The sequence below is a fragment of the Xyrauchen texanus genome, chromosome 45 (genome assembly GCF_025860055.1).
Source record: "Xyrauchen texanus isolate HMW12.3.18 chromosome 45, RBS_HiC_50CHRs, whole genome shotgun sequence".
Classification (NCBI taxonomy): domain Eukaryota; kingdom Metazoa; phylum Chordata; class Actinopteri; order Cypriniformes; family Catostomidae; genus Xyrauchen; species Xyrauchen texanus.
Window position 1 is genome coordinate 19,372,541 of NC_068320.1, and position 24,756 is coordinate 19,397,296.

General features: G+C 38.5%; 1 protein-coding gene across 1 annotated transcript in view; it reads left to right on the top strand.

Moving 5' to 3' along the window:
* Positions 1–24,756, top strand: part of pcloa (piccolo presynaptic cytomatrix protein a) — a 62,945-nt gene that overhangs the window by 8,353 nt on the left and 29,836 nt on the right. The window contains exons 4-5 of the mRNA XM_052119076.1: positions 17,747–18,256; positions 20,255–24,473. Coding sequence (XP_051975036.1) covers positions 17,747–18,256; positions 20,255–24,473 — 4,729 coding nt within the window. The remainder of the gene's footprint in view (positions 1–17,746; positions 18,257–20,254; positions 24,474–24,756) is intronic.

Genomic DNA, 24,756 nt, shown 5'->3' on the forward strand with positions numbered 1-24,756 from the left:
TTTCTTATGATATTGTATCGATACTTTAAAACCATGGTTCGATATTTATATTAAACTATTTGTACAGTATATTCATATCATTTCCAGCATTTCAATAAAGAAGAAGCAGGTCCTATAAATAAGTGCAAACTCAGAAACCAGTGTTTCTCAGTGCAGTCATAGACGCTTCTATGAGGTGTGAGAGAGACTAGAAATATCCCAGATTCTCTTGTGGACATGCTTGGCATCTTACACACGTTTGGATCTAGGGCTGGGCAAAAATATAGATTTTCCCACTTAATCACAATCTTTATTTGAACGATCCCAATATTGATTCTTAAAATCCCAAGATCGCTCTTTTACTCTATGCGCAAACCTCTACAGTGCAAGTACTTATAGTCTTAGAGGCAGTACATTTTTAGGTATATATATATTTATATATACCTAATATATATTATATATATATATATATATATATATATATATATATATATATATATATATATATATATATATATATATATATATATACATACTGTATATATGCAATATAATATATGCAATTTAAAGACATATTAATTGATGAAATGCATGGAATTTGTATGTTTTTAAAAAGCTAAAATGTGACTAAAATGATATTTCCACTTAATTATAATTTCCATAATTTACCAAGATAGAAGGTCCCCTGTAAAATGAATAACAGCATTAGCTGAAAGAGAATTTCTTTTATAACGTATGTAAACAAGTGAACCAAAAGCTTGCACATCCAACTGCAAAAAACTCTGTGTAGATCCTCAATTAAAGGCAAAATAGTATCAAAGGAGAAAACTCGGCACACTACAGCTCCAAAAATAGGCAATTTAATGGATAGTTTCTACCTTAGGTGATGTTCCGAGCCAACAGCTCATTTGTCTGATGAAGAGCCGTTGGTTCGAAGCGTCACCTAAGTTGGGAACTATCCATTAAATTGTTTATTTTTGGAGCTGTGTTGTGCCGACATTTCTCCTTTGATGCTGTATGTAAACAAAATGGACATTATAACTAAAATATATACTCAAATGAGTTGGAATTGAAAGCTTTGGAATCAAAGCATGATATTGTGTTGTATAGTGATATATCAAATCGTGACGTGTATCGGAATTCGTATCAGACCGTGAGGTGGCAGGCAATATCTGCCCTACTATGTTTTCATAGCTTCATATCACTTTGCTAAAAAATGCTGATAAAGAACACAAAAATACATCATTTTAAGGGAAGCCACTGAATTGGTCTGGTAAGCAAATAAGCAAAATAAGCCACACCTCTTCATACAGTTACAATACTTTAATTTTTTATTGTGTTTTTATTTTTTGTTTTAACAAGATTAAGTATTCCAAGTGAAACAGCATCTTTAAGTTTGACATTTCTTATACCCTTCACGTGTTTCTCACTGTGTATGAACAGGTTAGGCAAAGCTGACAAGCTCTGTCCTGTGCACCGCATTATTTGATGGTGTTCACATGTAAACCACACTGTGTGTTTGATTGGTGACGTGTGACATTTCTAATGAGCTTACTTCATCCCTCTCATGAGCATGCGTCACAGAGATGTACGGAAGCGAACATTTGTAGTTGAAAATATATAAGTATTGTTTTGTATCTTAAAATAATCAATCGTTTAGGTTCAGAAGAACTTTATTTGTCGACTGGAGTCGTGTGGATTATTTTGATACTAAATATGCATTTGGAGGCCTGAAATTAAATCCTAAAAATCTTAAATTCTGTTTTGATGAAGAAAGAAACTCAAATACATCTTGGATGGCCTGAGGGTGAGTAAATTATCAGCAAATGTAAATTTTTGGGTGATCTATTCCTTTAAAAAGTCTTAATGTCAAATTCAGTTTTCCAAAATGTAAGGTCATAAAAAGTCTTAAATATCTTAAATGATACGATGAAAGTCTTAATTTTTATTTAAAGAGGTCCAAATAAAATTAAACTTAAATTGGGGACCAAAAGACAGGAATCGTGATATGAACTAATGTGATTATCAAACTTCAAAAGAATAAAATGTTATTGAATAAATAAATGCTACGTCTTTTAAAGTGAAAACGTGGAACTGTTGTAATTTCTCCAATCATGCGGGGGCTTGTGAGCGTTTCCTGCTGTTGCAGAGCAGTTCACAATCATTAGGCCGTATCTGAAATTTATTACATGCTATCAATATTGATCAGCTGTTGATGATGATATAGTGTTGATGCAATATTACAATGTTTACTTTTAATTTTTTATATTGTAATACATTGTAGATTATTGTAGGATTGCACATTTTATATCCCTTATATGTTTGAATGAGCAGCTGGAAGCAGTGAAGCGCAAACATTTCAAAATAAGAGTCCCCGGTTTATTTCAAGGTTAAAGTGTCTTTAAAGTTAAAAGGTCCATGCTGTGAATTAATGGTTTGTTTTTGTAGGGGATACGATGTTCCTTTTAATTGTTCAGGTCTTGGAGAAAGGTCTTAAGTCTTAATTTTGATTTTTAAAAATGCAGCAACCCTGATTTTGCATCTTTAGCTCAAATAACACAAAGTATTGTTTCAGGCTGGTCCAGTTAATGTGAAGGTGTGTTGTAGAGGAAACAAAGTCTGTCACAAAGGTTATCTTTTCACTAAATGGCAGGACTTCTATTCGTTCAGCCACCATATTGAGTGTTAAGATTTCTCTCATTTTTCTACAAGTAGCCTGTCTCCTCCCCCTTATACTGTCTCTAGTGTGCTCTACCAAGATGGCTGACATCAGTGATTCCAGTTGAGCTCAGACTGAAAGCCATTTTTTATTTTACACAGACCATGCACTACGTATTATTGTAGATGCTAATGGTTTTGACTGTGTGCCTTTGCAGTGAGTTGTTTATTTGTCAGATCATCCTTATCAAAATAGCTCTGGGCCATACAAAATTGTGTTATCAGGATCAGTGCTGATGTGCTTCCATTTGAAGAACATCCTCACTTGAGATTAGATTTAGTCTCTCTCTCTCTCTCTCCTCCTGCTAGACTTCAATACTGCTGTGACTTCATGTGACTCTCATCCAGGAGTGTGTGTCTGTGTGTAGTGATCAGTTTTAGCTAACAAGATTTAAAGGGCAACAGCATTTTCAACAGAGTTTGTTTTCCCCAAAGGCCATTCGAGTGCCATATTTCTAAATATCTGAATATTTACATATTATTAAAATGACACGCTTTGGATTTCAAAGATGATCTGGTCTGTTTATTTTTTCTAACCTCTTCTATTTCTCCAGTGGCAACACGCCCTCTCCATTGGGGTTTTCACTTATTTATAAGACTGCAATTCCTTGTGGTGCTGCTCTTCCCCCTCATCCATCCTTATCACAGATTTATATGGCTTGAATTATTCAGTATGATCTTATTAGAATTTGTATGTATTCTTACGTAAAGTTTGGTTCTAGCAAACGTACATTCTCTTAAGTTTGCATAGACACCGAAACGTACAAGGTACGCATTGACATAATTTTACATATTAACACCTATAGAAACATACAAAGGTTTATGTGTACTGTGTCACATCCTCCACTTTGGTCTTCGTTTTTCATGTCGTGGCAGGATCGTGGCCATCTCCTCTCCCTGATTGTTCAGTGCTGTCTCTGTTTGTCTTGCCTTATTCTATGTTGTGTGTCAGGGTTCGAACACTTCTGTTGGTAGTGTTTAGTATTGTGTGGTCGAGCTCTGACATGTTTTATGTGGGTTTTATCTAGTCTGGTGTTTTGTAGTATTAAACACATATTTAAACTGAATTAATCAGGCTCCAAATATTCTTTGAAAAGAACGCAAAGAATGGCCTTCTCAGCTCCCATAGTTGCAACGCTTGCGTAACACAGCAGGGTGTTCAACGCACCACCGTTTCCATTTAAATAAAAATTTGCTAATTTGTCTGGACTGAACGCCCCTGTTCTCCCCATTAGTCTGCTTATTTGAACTACTCATTTGATCAGTCCGTTGTCTGTCTGTTCTCTGTTTGCTTGGTTGGTTTTTGTTAGTTTGTTATCGAGTTAAAAATGTTCTGTTCTTGTTAATGTCACTTGTGAGTTTTTGTTTGTATTTTTTTTTTTTTTTTAACTTAGCATTAGTGTCTTTTGCATTTAGGTACTTCCTTACAAATTGTGACATACTGTTTGAAGTTATTAATATATTGAATATATTCATAAAATTAATCAGTTAATTACATTTAATTTATAATCTAGGGCCCTATAAAATCCGTTTTATTTTTTCCCAAATTCCGTTTTATTTTTTCCCAAATTCCGTTTTTTCCGTTTTAATTTTTGAAAATTCAGTTTTTTCCGTTTTAATTTTTGCGAATTCAGTTTTTTTTACCCTTTACTGATATTTCAGTCGTAAAAAGAGTGTGCTTTTAATGTTAATGATTAAAATGTACACAAATAAAACAGGAATGACCTTAAATTTATTGAGGTAACAAACATCACATTTACTCAGTACTTTTACTGCATGATGCAACATAACACTGCACTCTAAGTACTAACAAAATATTAATGGTTATGTACCAATGGTTATAAATAAAAGTGCTCCATTAGCTTTTTCTTTCAAGTATAAAAATAGGACCTCTCAATTTCAGAATTATAAAGTATTTCATAAAGAATCATCTTTTCCATACAGTACATTAAAGTGCATCAAAAACAAGGCAAAATACAGCAAGTACTCCCTGAGTTATACAATTAAAGTTGACTTTGTCATCATGTAACAGACAAAAACTTTTGATCAAAAGTAAAGTTGTAGGACTAGTTAATCCTTGTGAGCTAACTTTCTTCATTTAAGCTTCCCACCTATCAGAAACATCACCATTGAAATAAATGTTGACAAAACTTGCAAAACAATAGTTCACCTGACATGTAAAAGTCACGAGGGAACTGCTCGGCTCTGTACTCAGGGCTTAGCGTCGTGTTTCTCAACTTTTTCGCCGAAAGCGGAGCTGTGGAGAGCCGCTTCGCCATTTTTTCATTGTTTTGATGGGGGAGGGTGAGGGGGAGCTGAAATGACGGAGCGGGAGGGGTTGTGTCGCCCAGATTTGCGTCCCCCGGTGTGCATTTCCCCCAGACGTACGTTCTTCTCCCACACAAAAACAGAATTTCATTTCAAATGTAAAAATCCCGCGAAATTCCGCGTTTACACCAGATTCCGCGTTAATTTGCAAATTCCGCGATTCCGTCCGTGATTCCGTGATCGCGGAAATTATAGGGCCCTAATAATCACAGAGATTAGTTAAATGCCATCACATTTATTTAATGCAATTTACTTAATTATATTTTAATGGTTTCATTCAGTTATGTGTGAGTTCTGCTGCCCTATACAACGTTTTAAAGGATTATATCACTTTAACCAAGACTTAACCATAAAATGTTCAAACAAATAAAAAAATCTGTAATCCTTTAATCATTTAATATTTTATTTTGTTTTTGTTTGCCATGGGACACAAAAAGAGTTTTCAGAATATGCCACAAAACTAAAACCACAAAAAGCACCATTAAAAAAAGAATCAAATTTATCTATACATTTGTTAGATATAATTCACATCTTCAGACTGCTTTCTGTGAAGAACATCCCCAAATTCAAGCCTTTTATTCAAAGATCTCCGTTTCCATCTGCCTTAGTGCCGTGGCACCCTCTGTAATTGTCAACATGCCCACGTTGGTTTAGTTTTCAAAATTAAAAAAATTGCCGCCTTAAGCATTATGACCAGCGGTTTTACATTAGTGATGTCGAATGCTCATTAGCTCTCAACATGTCTCATGACTGTTTGCAACATGCTGAATTCTGCGATGTTTGAATGAGATATGACAGCGCCGTTATGCAGTGCATCAGGAGAAGATTTACAGCTATTAATAATTTAAATTCTAATCTCCACCACACACAATGCTATTGTATGCCATCAGGGAGCACATCGGGTGCAGCGCATCACCCTTTGTACTACTGTACTGAATTTTGACATTTTTCGGAATAAATTATTGTGATTATATGTATCTGTGTGTTACGTGTTTTATATGCTTAATAAATGTTTATGGTTAGGTTTAGGAGTAGGTGTGGGAAAAGCAGCTGTAATATATATATATATATATATATATATATATATATATATATATATATATATATATATATATATATATATCTCAATTAACATATTGTAACTAAAATTATTACTACTGTACATTAATCTACTTGTTTTTATATTGTTGAAATGTGGTTATGTTTAGAGGTTGGGGTAGGGTTAAGGGATCTAAAATATGTATAAAGAGTAAAAATGTACAAATATATTTATAATCGATTTGTGTATTAAAATATAGTTGTAATAGGTTCATCAATATTTAGCATTTCTAAAGCTGTAATTACTTCTTCATTTTTACGCTTTCAAACATCCATATCGTAAATTTTAGAGTCTAACCAAATGCACAGACATGTATGTTTAAATTTTACTAACATTAACCTACAAATAGCTACATATATTATTTAGATCATGCTAAATTGTTACACCCAATGGGCCTCATTCATGAAATTTACATGTAAAATGGACCTTCCCGAAAATGTTCCTCCGTATTATCAAACACTGCGTACACCCCAGATTTTTTTGTTAAATGTAAGTGAATTCCAAACATTTGTAAATAGGGGGCATGTTCACATTCATTCACAATTATCATGATCCACACCCATACAAGGCACCAGACTCGCCATCAAATGCTGTTAACATCTATGTGGAGCAGTAATGAAATCGTTTTTATGAATTAAGTGCATTCATGTCGTAAAATGTTGATTTAGCAAGCACATTAGTGTCTCAAAGAAATTGAGGAACTTACTATTATTGCATGTTTTTGCTGTCAACGGAGGCTCTTTTGTGAATCAAAAGGTCAAAAATGGTTTGACATGCAGCTTTAGTGTAAAACATCTGAGAATATCTTTGACCGAAATGCTGTAAACTAATAAAGATTTGCTCAAAAAAAGAGACTGTCCAACTGACCAACCATGTTAGAGGGCACATGACTCAAATCAAACACAAACTGCATCTTCCCAGACCTTTTTGCCCCATGCCAAGCACTTCTGCTGGGAAAAACGATATAAAATGTATGAAGCAGTGTTGGAAATAAACTATATTATGAAGAAGTAAATGCAAGCATATTGAAAATATTTTTTTATGTTAATGTTTTTATTTCATTTCACATCAATCTGAATGTAGTCATGGCACTTTGACTAAAAGAACACAAAACGTTTGGATGTCTTACACGCAGATCCCTTTTTTTTTGTTTTTTTAGAATGAATCCTCCAATTAATTTCTCACCATTCTTTCCTGGTTGTTTTGAGAGAGATTAGAAATGTTTTCTTGGAATTTCAATACATTTTTTAACAGGAATAGTTTACCCAAAAATTACATTTAAAATTATTTACTCATCCTCATGTGGTTCCAAACCTGCATGACATTCTGTCTATTATGGAACAAAAAAGGAGTTTGAAGAATGAGTTTTGAAGAATGTTATCACCAATCTATTACAAACAAAGAAAACATCTTAAAAATTGCATTAATGTATGCGCATAATCAAACTTCATGATTATGCACTATGTTTATGCACACGTACTTAACAGTGACACCGATAAGTCATATCGTACACAGGGATCAACTCTAATTCATTCAGTCTGGAAATGATGAACAATTGCCACAGCTGAGCTGTCTGTATTATTTATATTTTACTAATTGTTTTTATCTTATTGTTTTATTTTACCTTCATTATTGTTTTATGGCATCGAGTAAGGAAGTTGCAAACCTAATTTAGTTGTACTTGTGCAATGATAATTGTACTTATACAATGACAGAAAGATATTCTATTTCATTCTATTCTATGTTCCACAAAAGATAGAAAGTCATGTGGTTTTAAAGACATCATTTTTGGGTGCACTATTCCTTTAAGTATCTACTGAGGCTAATATAATATTAATATAGTTTAATATCTAAAATGTATCCCTTTTTGCCTTAAAGTGTGTCCAATCACCTCAAGTATTCATATTACATCGTCACAATAGTATTAGTGACTGGAAGTAATTGGACAGCTTAGCTTAGTTTCACAAGCCCTGTAAACCAGTCAGAGAAGTAACCGTTTCCTCTTGGTTAATGGGGTAGGCGTTGTTGGACAAATCAGGTGTGACGCTTTTTCCATGTGGCGGTGTTGACAGTTTCAAAGCAGTCCTGCAGAGAACTGGATCAGGGATTAGATTTCACACTCTTGGGTGTTTTATTTTTTTTGTTTGGCCATCTGCCTCAGGCTTTGAGTCACTTGCCAGCCACCTGATGTGTTATTCCTCCCCACAGCGCACCCCCACCTCATAAAATGACCCACTCATTCCATACATACAGTCACAGACAATTCTGTGTATCACAAAATCGTGTACATGTTTATTTGTTTTAGATATAGTCTTGTCTCCGGTTTTGCCATGTGTCTGTTCTCCAGGGTTACTTTCACACCCTCGTGCCCACTGTGACCAATCCACCTCACACTCCCACTAGGCTAATACATCTAGCCAACACCCTTTCCTCAGTATTTCTGCCCCTGATTCGGATATAGCATTGCTTGATCTCCCACAGAGCAGAACTCATTCCTGTTACAGTTTTACATAATATACCACTTCCGTGAATTAGAGCATGCAACAGTCTGAACTGCTTTATTTGCTTTTTATTACCTCCAAATATGTCTAAAAAAAGCACCATAAAATTAGTCCATGTACTAGTTACCAAGTCTTCTGAATCCGTTCAATAGCTTTTGCCAATGATTTCAATGAGTAACAACTTGCATTTCAGTCTGTTCCTCAAACAAAGCTGTTGTATGGGTTTAGAATATATTAAAACACTAACAGATTTGTGAGATACAGTATATCACACATTTACATTTACATTTATGCATTTGGCAGACGCTTTTATCCAAAGCGACTTACAGTGCACTTATTACAGGGACAATCCCCCCGGAGCAACCTGGAGTTAAGTGCCTTGCTCAAGGACACAATGGTGGTGCCTGTGGGAATCGAACCAGCGACCTTCTGATTAACAGTTATGTGCTTTAGCCCACTAAACCACCACCCCACCATCATCACACAAGTTGTATAGTTTACTTTTAGGGTACTTTTATGGTCCTGTTTTGTCCTTTTTATGGAGCTTGACAGCCTGTGGTCACTGTGTGGTTTCAATGTATGAAAAATATTCTTCAAAAATGTGTCCCTTTTTTGTTCCATGGCTCAAGTATGAGACTCAACTCAAGCTCTAAAATCCCCCCTGGACTACTTAATTAATGTGAAACAGTTAATAGATGATGGAGCTTCTAAAATAAAATGAGAAGTTAAATGTCTTGTCGTTACAGACAATTCTTCCTAATATTTTAGCTTGAACACTTCATATCTGTCTTAAAGAGTTGCTCAGTCTGCCTCTGTCTGTGTGCTCTGTTCCCATAGCTACAGCACCATCTCCCAATCTGTCTGTTTGATCACTTTATATAATGTGTACAGACGTGTGTCTGCGTGCCTTCCATTGCCATGGAGATCTGTTAGCCTGTCTATTTGATTATGATGTTTGCTTTGTTTATCTTTAGCCACTGTCTGATTTCTAGCTGGAATATCTATGAATTTTGATACCCTTGGTTCTCTTAATCTACAGCACAGCGTGTCCATTTGTCTGTGCACACCAAATATTTGTTCTGCTACATTTAAGACTTGTCTTTGTCTGGAGCTTCATATATTCATTTGTATATGTTTCAAGCTCAATTGTGTACTATCTTTTATAAAGATTCAAATAAATATACAGTATGTAAGCCATTTCTAGGTTTATTTTCCTGAAAAGTGTAAACGTTGTGGCTCTGTGGAGCTATCAAAACATTGCTTTGTATTTTTGATCAGCCATTTGGCTCAAGCAATGGCATGAGTTTGTGTCATGACTATCTGTTTATTAAACAATAGAAGATTGGGGAGTGTTCAGGAAACCTGTTTGAAAACAGTCTATTACATTTGATGAAGCTAGTAGTGCTGAAATTACACACGTCACCATTAATAATACAGTATTTTTTAAACTGCATATTTTTTCAGTCCTCTCTTTCTCTGTTATTAACCTGTCTGTCTCCTAGACGAAGCTACAGTGTCTTTTTACTCTCCAATACATTGAGGTAAAAATAGACATAGTGACATAAGAGGGGTGGAGTCAGATCCAAGAATGACTGCAGGCCACTATGGGAGATGTCCCTCTTTGTGGCAGTGAGCTTTTATTGCTGTGTGTGTGTGTGTGTGTGTGTGTGTGTGTGTGTGTGTGTGTGTGTGTGTGTGTGTGTGTGTGTGTGTGTTGCTTTGTGCCTGAAAGCATTTCTTTTAGTCCAGAAACATTTCTGCAGTGGTCACCATGTGCCATCATCTTCCTGATGTTTTGAAAGCAGTAGTATTTTTATATGTTAAGTTGTTTTGTTTGAGACAAAGAGAGCCAATTGGCACTCTGTCCATTTAAGCCTTGCTTTATGTTTGGCAGCTGTGTAGAAAACCATCTGTATATCTACTGATCAACACATTTGTTCCCAAATGTTTTATTCTGCTGATTATTACAGCCAGGTGTGTGTATACTGGTGAATATGAGTATGCGTAAATACCGGCTGTATTTACAGTTTCAAGTACATGTGTGCTGGTTTTGCTAAAGGTGTTCATATAAATTTCAAGGAATAAATTCTCCCCAAAATTACTAATTCATGTCATTCTAAACCCGTATAACTTACTTTCTTCTGTGGAACATAAAAGCAGATGTTTTGCCAAATGTTCATGCTACTCTTTTTAATGCATTGAAAGTATATTGTGACTATGGAGCAAGTATGTTAATAATGTTCATTTTAAAGGGATACTTCACCCAAAAATGTAAATACTCTCTGTAACGGGGTAAGGGAACAGTCAACATAAAGTTTAATTATATAAATTAACTTAAAACAACATAAAACATAAACGCGGCCACGTGCGTCTCTCTCTCTCTAACTGGTGCCTTTGGCTTGTCTTTATCCATCCTCCCGGCTGATTATACTGATTCAGGGCTGGCCATGTGTCTTCACGGCCCGGCCCCACCCTCCTCCTCACCACACTCCTCCATCACCCTACTTAGATCGGGTAAACCCCCAGCATGATGCACGCTCCTCCCTTCCTTGAGAAGGGACATTGTGCTTCCAGCCTTGCCTGCTGGCAGGTCTTCCCCACCTTTCTGGAGCCCTGGGAGAGGGGAGGGAAAGGGGAGAGGGCAAAAGTGAGGCAGAGTGATAGTGAGAGAAAAACTTGCTCGCCGGTTCTCGGACATGCTGTCTTCCGGTCCTCAATCGCACCTCCACCCTACGGTGGAAGACAGCTGTCTCCTCCCCTGGTGTATGGCAACAAGCCCTCCGACCCCTGGTAAACAGAAACACTCCTCCCCTTCTTGGAGGCCGGCAGCGACCCCACTGTCTCCAGGCAGACGTCTGCGGCTGCGCCTTTGGCAGAGGGCAGCAGCGAGGACTCAACGATAGCGCATCCCTCCTCCCTCTTAGATTTTGGCACCAATGTAACTGGGTTAGAGATGGGTAAGGAGGCGGCGGGAACCGGCTGAACAGTCAATGTAAAGTTTAATGATATTAATGAACATAAAACATAGACACACAGACACACACAACGCATCCGCATGCATATCACATGCGTGTACTCCTGCTGACTGGAAGCAATGATTTATTGTTAAAGTTCCAAATATTTATCTTTTTTGCACCAAAAGTGATCGCTTCGATTTGGAAGACATTAATTTAACCAGCGGACTCGTATGGATGACATTTATGCTGACTGTCTGAGATTTGTTTTGAGCTTTAAAGGTTGTATCGCCATCAAATTGCATTTTAAGGACCTAATTATATATATTTTTTTATATTTTCTTCAAATGTGTTCTGCTGAAGAAAGAAATGCCTCACCTGGGATGCATGAGTGAGTAAATTTAATTTTTTTGGTGAACTAAGCAGTGTTAACATTGTTTAGGACCTGTCAAATTCCATAAAAGTAGTCCATATGACTTGTTTGTTATATTCTGGAGTCTTTTGAAGCCAAAATGTATTTAACAAACTATGGTGCTTTTTGTCCTTTTGCGAGTTTGACGGGTCTTGAAAAATGATAACACTGTTTTTCTCAGGGGGCCTGGGTAGCTCAGTGTTAAAAGACGCTGACTACTACCCCTGGAGTACGCTAGTTTGAATCCCAGGGCATGCTGAGTGACTCCAGCCGGGTCTCCTAAGCAACCAAATTGGCTTGGTTGCTAGGGAGGGTAGAGTCACACAGGATAACCTCCTCGTGATTACTATAATGTGGTTCGCTCTCAGTGGGACACATGGTGAGTTGTGCATCTATGCCGCGGTGGATGGCGTGAAGCCTCCACACATGCTATATCTCTGCGGTAACGCACTCAACAAGTGGTCTCAGATGCGGAGATTTGTCCTCCGCCAGTCTGGCGAGTCACTACGCCACCACGAGGACTTGGAGCACATTGGGAATTGGGCATTCCAAATTGGGAGGAAAAAGGGGAAAAAATAAATGGTGTTAAGTAGACAGTGTCATCATTCTTCGAATCATTTGGTTCTGGATCAATATGAGGGAGAGTAAATGATGACAGAATTCTACGTTTTTGGTGAACTATTCAATTCATTGCTTGTAGTCCAAAGTCAGAGTCATTGTGAGTTTCTTTAATTTTATTGTTTAAATGTAGATTGTTCCAAACCACACATCAACGCCACTGCCTCAGTCACTTAGTAGAATAAAACTGCCACATTTGAGCCATGAAGGCAGCACCTGGAAACCAGTATGGTGGCAAAACACAGTCTAATATGAAGTTTCTACCTCACATGGATCCTACTGAAGCTAGCTAATAAAGGGAGAAAGAGGAGGCAGTGAATGATATTAGAGCTGGGAGGAGGAAATCTGAGAAAAGGTAACTGAGAAAATATGATTTAATATCTGTTTGCAGCAAGTTCAAAATGTATGCTAATTCTTTAGAAGTACAAATTGGTCATGTTCAAATGCACAGATTTCCCTGATCGACAGTGCTTTATGGATTGTTTTGATTTATTTTTTAAGTATATTTTGTTTCTGTTTGGAATTATTATATAATAGTAATAATATAATAATAATGTAGGATTTCATTAAAATCAGGCTTCTTTAATGACAGGAGAAGTCTAAATTCTAATCAATAAACTCTTGTAGGACTCTTCCAACAGCCTAAATATTCCTGAATGGGGCATCATGTTTATATGATATTGCTTTGTTGATGTAGTTGATGATTTAGCAAATTGGTGTCTGCTGTATGTGCTATAATGGCAATTGGCAATAACAAATAGTGACACGTTAATTTGATTTACTCTTGAAATGTAACATGTTAAATTATCTATAAACATCTTAATGGTGGCACCACTAGTAAAATCAGTCTAAATGCTGTTAAGTAATGAGAATAGTGTCCAAGTTGATTTAATGTGTATCTGTACGCATTTGTGTGTTGGCTTTTACATTACTTCAAACGCCATTGCAGTAAGTCTCTGGAGAATGGTTGATGCTGAAAGCCTATTTTATTTTAGATCACAAAGTTAAGAGGCATTTAAACACACATGTGAATGGCCTTGAATTTGTTTGTCTGCATGTGTGCAGTTGTATATTGTTTTGTATTTACAATTGTTCTAACTATACTGTCAAAATCTCAACAGAAGACTATAGCTCTCACAGTCTGTGAGTCACTAGTATCTTAACCAAGCTTTGGGTGCTATTTACAAATACAGAGTGGGAGACATTGCTTTTCCAGCATTTTATTTCTACTGTACTGTACATCTGGTAAATTTCCATTCAAACTTATCTGTAATAAATCTCAGACACAATTACTTATCAGCAGTCTGAGACACTCTAAAGACATCTGGCATATATTATACTGGCCCTCATATAAAAACTCTTAAGTAGCTGTGTCTGATATCCCTGCCTGCCGACTCAGCAAATATGAAAGAATGAGGGAAGACGAGAATGTTTTCAGCCTGACTCACAGATCATGTAACTGACTGAGCTCTCATTATTTCGCATCAGTTACAATCTTTCCACCTTTTAGCCTGTTAGTGAGTCTGAAAAATCTGTATTTATTCACCCTTATGTCATTACAAACCTGTAGGATTTTTTTTTTTTTTTTGGTGAAACACAAAAGGTACATTTTTGAAGAATGTCCTGGCCACTTTTTTTTTTTTTTCATTTATTGTAAGTGGAATGAGGACTGGGGCTGTCAACCTTCAAAATGACAGTAAAGTACAGTAAAAGTGTGTTTTCATTCACTTCCATGTCTACATTACCCCCATCTGATTTGATAACATAATATCTTTTGGCACATGGATTAAGCAAAGAGTTGAACGTCATTTTTTCCTTTTCAAGCTGCATTAGAAGTGAGAGTAGACATCTATCTTTCCAAATCATTTTGAAGGACAGATCAGAATAAAGTGTAAAGGAATGATGGGATTTGCAGAACAATGCAGTGGTATTTTGGCCTGAATGTTTGAAAGCTTATTTTACCTTTTTATATTGTAGTTTAAAGCTTGTGGTTTGTAATCACTGCAAAAAAAAAATAAAAAATCTTAATTAGTATTTTGTCTTGTTTTCCAGTAAAAACATCAAAATATTTTAAAGGATGATAAATTTACTTGAAAAGCAAAATTTGTTAAGATATTTTCAGAATCAAGAATTTCATTGATTTTTTTACTCCATTGGCAAAAAAAAAAGAAAAAAGGGCTCCTAGCTTGACTGATTCTAGCGGCTCAAATGGAGGCCTGAAAGGACTATGGAGATATCCCATGAGGGGAACAGGCATGGCTCAGCCTCTGGGCGCCTCTGAGGAACCTGAAGATCAGGTCGTGCTTCCCTAAGGACTTACCATCCACTGCATCGTGGTGAGCCGATATAGCGGCTACATAAACCTTCAAGGTGGAGGGGGACAGCCTCCTCTCCAGCCTCTCTTACAGAAACGAGAGCATTGACTCGACTGTGCATCTCTGCGGGTCTTCAGATCAGAAAGAACACCAATTCGCGAACAAATGCCACTTCACGGCTTAAAGCTGCCTGGTATTGGGATCTCTATCTTGGTTGATCGTGTCTACGACAGCAGGTGGTAGACCACTTAGATCTTCTGCATCCTGTCCAGGGGCCAGATGTGGGGATTACAGAGGTCTGGGCGCGGATGGCAGAGGGTGCCTCGTCCCTGAGAAAAAGGTCCTTCCTCAGGGGAATTCACCAGGGAGGGGCTGTTGCGAGGAGCGTGAGATCCAAGAAACAAAAATTCTCGTTTATGGCATAAACTCATTTTAGATTTTATTTGACAATGACAAAATATAACATAAATACAGATCAAGAAGCATTTAGATGAAACTCAAAATGACAATTTTGTCTCTTAGCTCTGTCATACATTGTCTACTTAGTTTATGCAGGACTAGTATTGCCTGCTTGTCTGAAAAACCTCACTATATAATGCTGACATACAAGTACCTTTTGGTACCATATGGTCTCTTTAGGATCGTGTGTCTTTGTCCTTGTACTGTGTCCTTGCACATTGCATACAGTGCATCCAGAAAGTATTCACAGCGCTTCACTTTTTCCACATTTTGTTATGTTACAGCCTTATTCCAAAAGCGATTAAATTCATTATTTTCCTCAAAATTCTACAAACAATACCCCATAATGACAACGTGAATGTTTGTTTGAAATCTTTGCAAATTTATTAAAAAAATAATGTACATAAGTATTCATAGCCTTTGCTCAATACTTTATTGAAGCACCTTTGGCACCAATTACAGCCTCAAGTCTTTTTGAGTATGATGCTACAAGCTTGGATTCTCCCATTCTTCTTTGCTGGACCTCTCAAGCTCCATCAGGTTGGATTGGGAGCATCGGTGCACAGCCATTTTAAGATCTCTCCGGAGATGTTCAATCAGGTTCAAGTCTGGGCTCTGGCTGGGCCACTCAAGGACATTCACAGAGTTGTCCCGTAGCCACTCCTTTGTTATCTTGGCTGTGTGGTTAGGGTTGTTGTCCTGTTGGAAGATGAACCTTCGCCCCAGTCTGAGGTCCAGAGCACTTTGGAGCAGGTTTTCATCAAGGATGTCTCTGTACATTGCTGCATTCAACTTTCCATCAATCCTGACTAGTCTCCCAGTTCCTGCCTTATATAGACAGGTGTGTGCCTTTCCAAATCATGTCCAATCAACTGAATTTGCCACAGGTGGACTCCAATCAAGTTGTAGAAACATCTCAAGGATGATCAGTGGAAACAGGATGCACCTGAGCTCAATTTTGAGTGCCATGGCAAAGGCTGTGAATACTTATGTACATGGGATTTATTTATTTTTTCGTGTTTTTTTTTTTTTTATATAAATTTGCAAAGATTTCACGTTGTCATTATGGGGTATTGTTTGTAGAATTTTGAGTAACAACAAAATGTGGAAAAATTGAAGCACTGTGAATACTTTCCTGATGCACGGTATTACATCCCACATTCCAAGCCATTATATGTGGTATGAAAAATCTATTTCTTGAAGTGTCTCTGCCCTTTTATAGCATGGGGTCCTCACCAGACCTCTAGATTTAGACTAAACCCTGCAGCTAAGCTAAGAGAACCATGAAGACAGAACGTCACTAAGCATTCCTCAGCACTGAAGCCTAACATAGATCACTCTGTATTTACGTCAACCAGTGGGGCATGATTCCTCTTGAGACTGCCTGCATGTGGCAGCCACATCCCCCCTGAACATATAATATTAATCTCTGACGTTACCATTTGTGGTGCACACAATGTCAAGGAGTGCTTTTCTTGATTTCAAAAGATTGTCAATTCTAAGTGTTGATCTTTTAATAGCGTTTTAGCAGTTCCAGTGATTTTATTAATTGTGAAAATCTGAAAAATTTGAAATCTGAAGAAATAAACACCAGTGGGCTGACAAAGGCTTATAAACAGTTGTTTTGTTTTAATTGAGCTTTGTTCAAATGATTGTCACCACTTAATTAGGGATGGAATTTTTTTCCCATGTGGTCTCAAGTAAATTATGCTGCTAGGATGCTAGTCCACACAAACGGCTATAGACAGCAGTTCCTTTATTGTGTTTTCCACTGTGTTTGCCAACAGTTTTAATTGGCTTTAAATAGACACACTTAGCTCTCTATACTGTGAGATTTTGCTATACCCATAAGCTTAAAGCATCAGCTTTGTTTGTCTTCCTTTGTGAGCTAGAGAACTACAATTCTACTGATTACTGCATAAACCAGTTTAAAAGATGAAGACAAACAGCATTGTGAATTTTACTTTAAAATTAGCAATGAACATTTACTAAACCACAAATACCAACACACACTCCCCATACATAGGCATTTACATACCTCTACAACACATACATACATCAGCATCTTTACTATAGGAGGATATCTTGGCTACACATTCAAGCCTTTCTCACATCAAACTTTGTCCCATTACTATGAAAATAAATGAACAATCTCTTAAGTTACATACATTTAGAAAGCGCTCTAAAATAGTTATACTGATCTCCCCTTTTGCAGTATATAATGTAATGTATTAGTTAAAAGTGTTGCGCAACATGGCACATTCCCTAAAAATGGCTAAATCAAAGGAAGGTAATTTAGTAGAGTAAGTGACCATTCTTTAAATTGTAATGCTGATATCTTTCAATTTTTTTCTGTTTTACAGAAAGAATGGCTCTGCCTAAACTGCCAGACCCAAAGGGCTCTATTCGGGCAACTTGGGAATATGCCACCTCCACCTTCTCCATCAAAGCTGCCAGCCAAACATGAACCCACCCCACCTTCCTCCCCAGCCCGTGCTGCATCCTCCGCACCTTCATATCCTGCACCCACTGCCAGAGGGCTAACACGGATGCCCAGTGTAACTCAAGCTCCAGCTGACAAGTCTGAGCCTGGCCCAGCCAAAGCCACTGCTAAAGATGTAAAAAATACAGAGGCAGAAAAGGGGGTCACAGCAGAGCCACTACCGAACAGCACACAGGTAGTACTAAAATGGAGCAAAGATCAAGCACCTGGCACCCTGACTGAAAACACAGAGGGCGTATCGACTCCGCCTATGCAAACACTCAAAGATGATGCCCCTCCCACACATCATGTTGCAGAAGAGACAGCAGATGTTAAAGGGGCAAATGTAGAACAGACTGAAACTGTAAAACAAATTAAGGCCCCTGCAGAGGTGCAGAAGGCAGAGAAAAGTGAGCCAGAGCAGTGCCAGGTACTAGAGCCAGAATGTGCCAGTACTGTTATAACAGAGTCTAATAATGCAGTGCCTGACAATGTTCATGAAAAATTTGTGGCTATTCCAAAAAAAAACATACAGCCACTATCTACTGGGGCAACAGAGTTAGCCAGACAGTTTAACATTACAGAGCCAAATGCTAGCTCTCTACATATAAGCTATGAACCAGACAGTCAGACTACTGAGAAAAATTCTGAAGAGATCACACAACCATTGAATGTAGATGCAGTAGATAACATAGGAGTAAAGGGAAGCTCAATCAAGACAGCTACTACTGATCCTGATCAGAGTAGCATGGGGAATGTGCCAGAAAAGAAACCTGAAGACTCTTTGCAAATTGATGCACCAACCCTTGCTGAGTCAGCTGATGATCAGCCATCCAATAATATTATTGATCAGAAATCTGTGGAGCCAGAGGCAAAGGAGATTACAGAATATATGCAGTTAAGCCAAAAAGATCATTTAAATGTGTGTGAGACAGAAGAGCTTATAGTTAAAAAGCCAGAGGTGACCGATGCATTGGTAGAGACAGAGGTCATTAGCAAAGACTCTAGTTGTATGGCATATGTTGTTTCTGTAGATAAAAATGAAGACAATTCAGAAAAGAGTCTAACAGGAGATAAGACAGAGGTCAAAGAGGTACAGGCCACATCACAGACAAAATTAGATGAACCTTCACCATGTCCACTCAATCCAGTTATTGAGCTCGAATCCACAGAAAAAACAATAGAGAATGCAGCTCAAAATTTTAGCAAATTTCACAATAATCCAAAGGATCAATGCCCTGAAAATCTCTATGAGAAAGAGGCACTGGGAAAGGAACAGATGAGCACAGATAAAAGAGAACTGGAAAAATGTGTGCCAGATAGTGAAGAAAACCTTAAGAAAACAGATCAGAAAGCCACTCTTGAGACAGCGTCTGAAAACAAAAATGCTGAATTTGAAAGCACTTTTTCAAAACAAGAGATTAGCCAAGATAAAGACATGAAGCAGAAAAAGATGGGACATGCATGGGAAGGTCATCCAGCCCTTCAAAAGGTTGCTCTTATAACAGAGGAAAAAATAACAAAACATTCTGAAGTAGTTCAGGAGTGTTTGCAAGATCTCTCTTCAAAAACAGAAAATTCAGAGGATAAGCACATTTTTAAACAAGTGGAGAAACCAGTAACAATAGACTCTAAAATAGACAAGGGTAATACGTTGAAAATGCAGGGAGTAATTTCTCTAAACACTTCAAATTTAACAATTAAAGAAGAGATACTCAGGCTGAGGGAAATAGAGGTTAAGGTTTCTATGCCAGTAACGGATCAGTCTAAAAACCAGACATCTGAAATTTCATTACCCTCTGCAGAAAGGGAAGATAGAAATACAGAAAATGTATCTGAGGAGAAAAGAGAGTCTGGTGCTGTTATTGTTAAGACACAACATTTTTCACTATCCTCAGTTAATCAGGATGACAAAATTCCTGAGATTGTAGAAAAGCTAGAAGATAAATATATTAAGCAAAAATATATATTTGCTGATGAGGAGCTAATGGGGATCATCAGCAAAAAAACTGAAAATCATTCAACAGATGAGTGTGTGCCTCATAGCATAGACCATGTTGTAGAGCAAGCTTCCCCACCCTCTGTATTTAGCCAACAGGAAAGAAACAATTCAGAAGAGCGGAAATCAATCTCACAACCACAAGAGAAAAAGGATGACACAGTACAGTCATTGATAAAGCCTAATAACGAATCTGGAGAGGTAACTGTAAAAATAGTTGTAGAGGTACTGTACATACAGTATGTTCTTGTAGATATTCAGTGTCTAGTCACCTATAGTATTCCAGAGTTTATTATCCTTTCATTCATGTCTTTTGTGATAAAAAATTATTTTTATATTTTGCCATGAAATCATAACTGCCAAATTGTAATTATTTTCTCTGTTGTCTAGAAAAATGATGGTGCTGCTTCTGAGCTTCTAAGGGAGCCTGGTGAGAAAGAAAATGAGAGCCCCACAAGTCCTTCAGACCTGGCCAAGTTGGAAAGCACCTTCCTTCCAATACTAAAGGCCCAGACAACAGCAAAAGAGGAATCACAACCGGAAACTCCAAAGGTCAAGCGTCGACTGGAGGTGCTGCCTATGTCTCCAGAACCAAGCTCAGAGGATGATGGAGAAACTAAAGAACAAAATGATGATGTTAAGAAAAAAGAATTGAAAAAGCTCCTTCTTTCAACTGAAATCCAAGGAGATTCTTTTGAGGACAGTAGTGAAGGTGACCATTCACCTCAACACCAGATGAAAAGGACTTTTGGAGATAAGGAAGTGGAAATGGAGAGTCCAGTCTCTGTGGAAGAAGATGAGATCAGGAAGCAGATCCTAGAGATGAGCGCAGATGAGGATGCATCACCGTCTGATGAAAAAAACCTTATCAGACGGAAGATCAAAGATAAAGAGAAGAAAATGGAACAGAATGCAAAGAATGATGATAAGGACAAAATCGATTCAGGGAAGGCCAGGCACCTTGTCAAAAAGAGCAGTATGAGTCCAGAAGATGAGCCAGAGCAGAAGAGTATTATCTCTGTGACTAAAATTGAGGAACTAGCTAAAGGAGAACAGTCTTCGGCAGACAGTGGAGCTGGCATACGGCATTTCAAAACAATTGAACTCAACAGTACAGCGACTGTACGCCAGACATCAGATGATGGGGAACTAGAGAGTCTTACAGATTCTCCTGATGATAGGTCAAGAGGAGAAGGATCTTCAAGCTTGCATGCCTCCAGTTTTACCCCAGGAACATCTCCAACATCTTTGTCTTCTCTTGATGAAGACAGTGACAGCAGTAGTCCAAGTCATGCTCGGTCAAGTGGTGAGGGCAAGCAGCAGAGGAAAGCGAAGCATCGGCAGCCAGGCCAGATACTTCCCACCATTGAGGATTCATCTGAGGAAGAGGAATTGCGAGAAGAAGAGGACCTTCTGAGAGAACAAGAGAAGCACAAGGGCACAGGAAAGAAGTCAAAAAAAGACAAAGAGGAGATACGAGCACAGAGAAGGAGAGAGAGGCCCAAAACTCCTCCAAGCAACCTCTCACCAATTGAGGATGCATCTCCCACAGAAGAGCTACGGCAGGAAGCAGAGATGGAGGAATTCCGCAGGTCTTCCTGCTCAGACCTCTCCCCAAGCATGGACTCAGAACCAGAGAGCTTTGAGATACTCCCAGAGAATATTGCTGCGGTCCAAAAAATATATCAGTTACCAATGTCAGTCTCTTTGTACTCTCCCACAGATGAGCAACATGCTGATAATCAGTCCAAAGAAAATGTAAAGCGACCATTAAGAAGTGCTGATGAGGCATATGAGGAGATCATACTGAAGGCCAAATCTCCAACTACTGAGGTAAAAGAACAGATACCAGGGAAAGAATCTCTTTATGGCAGCATGCTGATTGAAGATAATGCATACGAGTCTCCTGTGGATGACACATCATATGAACAGGAACAAAATCATATTCTTGTGTCAGAGAAAGCCATAAAACCTCTTAGATCACCTGATGAGGTATATGAAGATATGATGCAGAAAAAGAAAGAGATAATGCTTAAGGAAAAGGAGCAAATGCATGAAGATATGCGATTAGAAGAAGTTGTGTTTGCCCATACTGACTCAAGCAAATACACTGTTTCATCAAGTATCACAGGCCAGTCTGTGAAGGATGAAAGGCCTTTATTAGATGCAGAGGCAGCCTATGAAGAACTTATGAAGAAACAAAGAACAGTGCTGACTCCAGGAACCAGTCCAACTCAAGTAGGACCTGAGCTGAGTGGCATGGCACAAGGGACAACAGTAGCCCAATCTGAGAGAACAGAGGTGGCACCCCAACGGAGAATACTGCATATACCCGATCTGAGAGTGACACAGTGCTCATCAGGTGAAGAGGAGTCTGATGAAGAGAGCATTGCTGATCAGACACAGGACTCTGAGAAAGCTATAGTAGTTTCAACTACAAAAATTGAACCAGAGCCACTTTTTGATGAGGCTTTCCAGCAAACATTAGCCTCAAATTCAGCCACAGAGTTAATCTTAGATTATTCATCAGAACATAAAGAAGCAGCATCACCTGTAGAATCAACTGATTCACCAGCACCCACAGAGAACATTTTTGAAAATGATCAAACAGGTGTTGTTGACTTGTCCAAGTTCTCGGCCTCTAATCAAATTGACTCTTTTACAGCCACAGTTCCGAATGTAATTTCAAGACCATCAGCCCCAGTAGTTGAAGATGTATCACCTTTGCCCACTGTACCTCAATATATAGTATCTACTCTACCTTGTGTTGTATCAACTGCTCCACCAGTCCCTCCCAAACCAGTAGTGCTACGCAAAGCAGTATCATTGGATAAAGCAGACGTTCCAGTTCCTCCACCCCTACCTCCTCCAACACTGCCCAAACCCTCTGTGTATCCCAAAAAGACTCCACCACAGGTCCCCCCAAGAACTGTTCTAGTTGGCATGCCAACCTCGGGTGACAGTGTATCAGTAAGACAAGCTCTTGCTTCAACCTACAAGACCCATGTTCCTCCTCCTGTACCACCAAAGCCATCCTCCATTCCTGCAGGCCTGACCTTTAGTCACAAAGCAGGGGAGACTGTTAAACCACCCATTGCTCCCAAACCCATAGCTGGTGCTCAGCCACCCTTCACAGCCCATACCCCACCAAGACCTAGCATTCTCAGTACAAGCAGTACAGACAGTGTCCTTAACTTGAGTCCCTCTGCCGAGAGTAAGACAGGAACCACGTCTCCCCTGAAGTCCCCTACATCACCTAGGTTTGGCAAGGTTTTACGTGACACATATGTTGTTATTACATTGCCATCTCAGCCTGGTTCACCTACAGAAAATATCACAACCCAAGCCCCTACAAGTCCTGGCCCAGAATCACCTCAGAAACAGGCTTCTTCACAACCTCAACCACCTCCACAGCCACAAACAACAAGAGTACCACTAGCATTCACACGAATTACTGAATCAAATGAAAGTCAAGAAATATGTGGTCCAGAGAAGGTAGTGTCTAACATGAGCAATGTCAATGAGTCTATTTTAGCCTCAACACATCCTCAATCATTTATCCCAAATCTTGGCGTTCAAGTAGTTACCACTGAATTCCAAAGAACCACAGTGTCTGTTGTGCATGAAAGAACACCACCCCCTCACCTCATTCCAAAATCCACTGGTATTCCTGTTGTTCAGGAAAACATGCAACCTGAACCAGTTCAAGTGCAGAATGGCCATGCTTACCATGCTGGTGAGGTGGTGGATCTCAGAACCTCAAAAGTAGATACAGAGACATCCATGAAGGGTGTGGATCTGTCTTCCTCCGAGTCAAGACGACAGTCCCTTGCTATTAATGGTGGTGGACGTCAACAAAGTGCTGTGCAGTCATCTGTAGTGAACCTAAGAACTGAAACTTCCTCTGTGTCTGTGGTTACCGACAGCATCACCATCCTCACATGCACAGCCACTGTAGCTTATGGCAGTGATACATCTCAGTCCACATCAATGCCTCTTCAACTCACAACAGCTAAATCTTTTGAGCCTGTATCCCAAATTATTTACAGGCCTGTAGATTCTCAGCCAGAGAAACCGATTAATCTCTCTATAACAGTGGGTAAAACTCATCCTGTCCCTGTAACAATAGCTCCTACAATAACAAACAATGGCATTAGTGCAACTGTCCCTCCTCGACTAGAAACGGTCTTATCAGGTGCAGTTGACCTCACTACAGTTAAACTTGCACAGACCATGGCTACCATAAATGGGTCCACTGCAGAGGTGGTTACTGCTATAATTACAGAGGATGATGGCAAACCAGTAGATCTGACTGCAGGAAGAACAGTTTGCTGTGATGTAGTCTATAAGCTTCCGTTTGCAGGAAGCTGTGCAACTCAGCAACCCTCAGCCCCATTACCGGAGGATCGTTTTGGCTACAGGGATGACCACTATCAATATGATCGTACTCCTTATGGCATGAGAGGTCTTGGTGGAATTAAACCCTCAATGTCTGACACAAACTTAGCAGAGGCTGGTTTCTTCCTGTATAAAAGTAAGCACAGTTATGATTACAAAAAAACTACTGAAGGTGCTGTAGACCTGACATCTGGAAAACTGTCTGTGGCAGGTCAGTATGAAATTGAAGATCTTTCTCGCCTATATAATTTTGAGTTACCTCTGCTTATTCCCGGCTGATTTTTATTTTATTTTATTTTACTCTATGCGTGTTGTTGTTTTTTGGGGGTTGCATGATCCAGATTTACATTTTACATGTCGTTTTGAGGAACTTTTTTATATACTCCAGATTTTTTTATTCAGATGTGTCTGCATGTCTCTGCATGCCATTCAATATTATTTTGGTTGTTTTCATTTTTTATTCTTTGGGAGGTGCATGGCTTTGCTTTTACTAC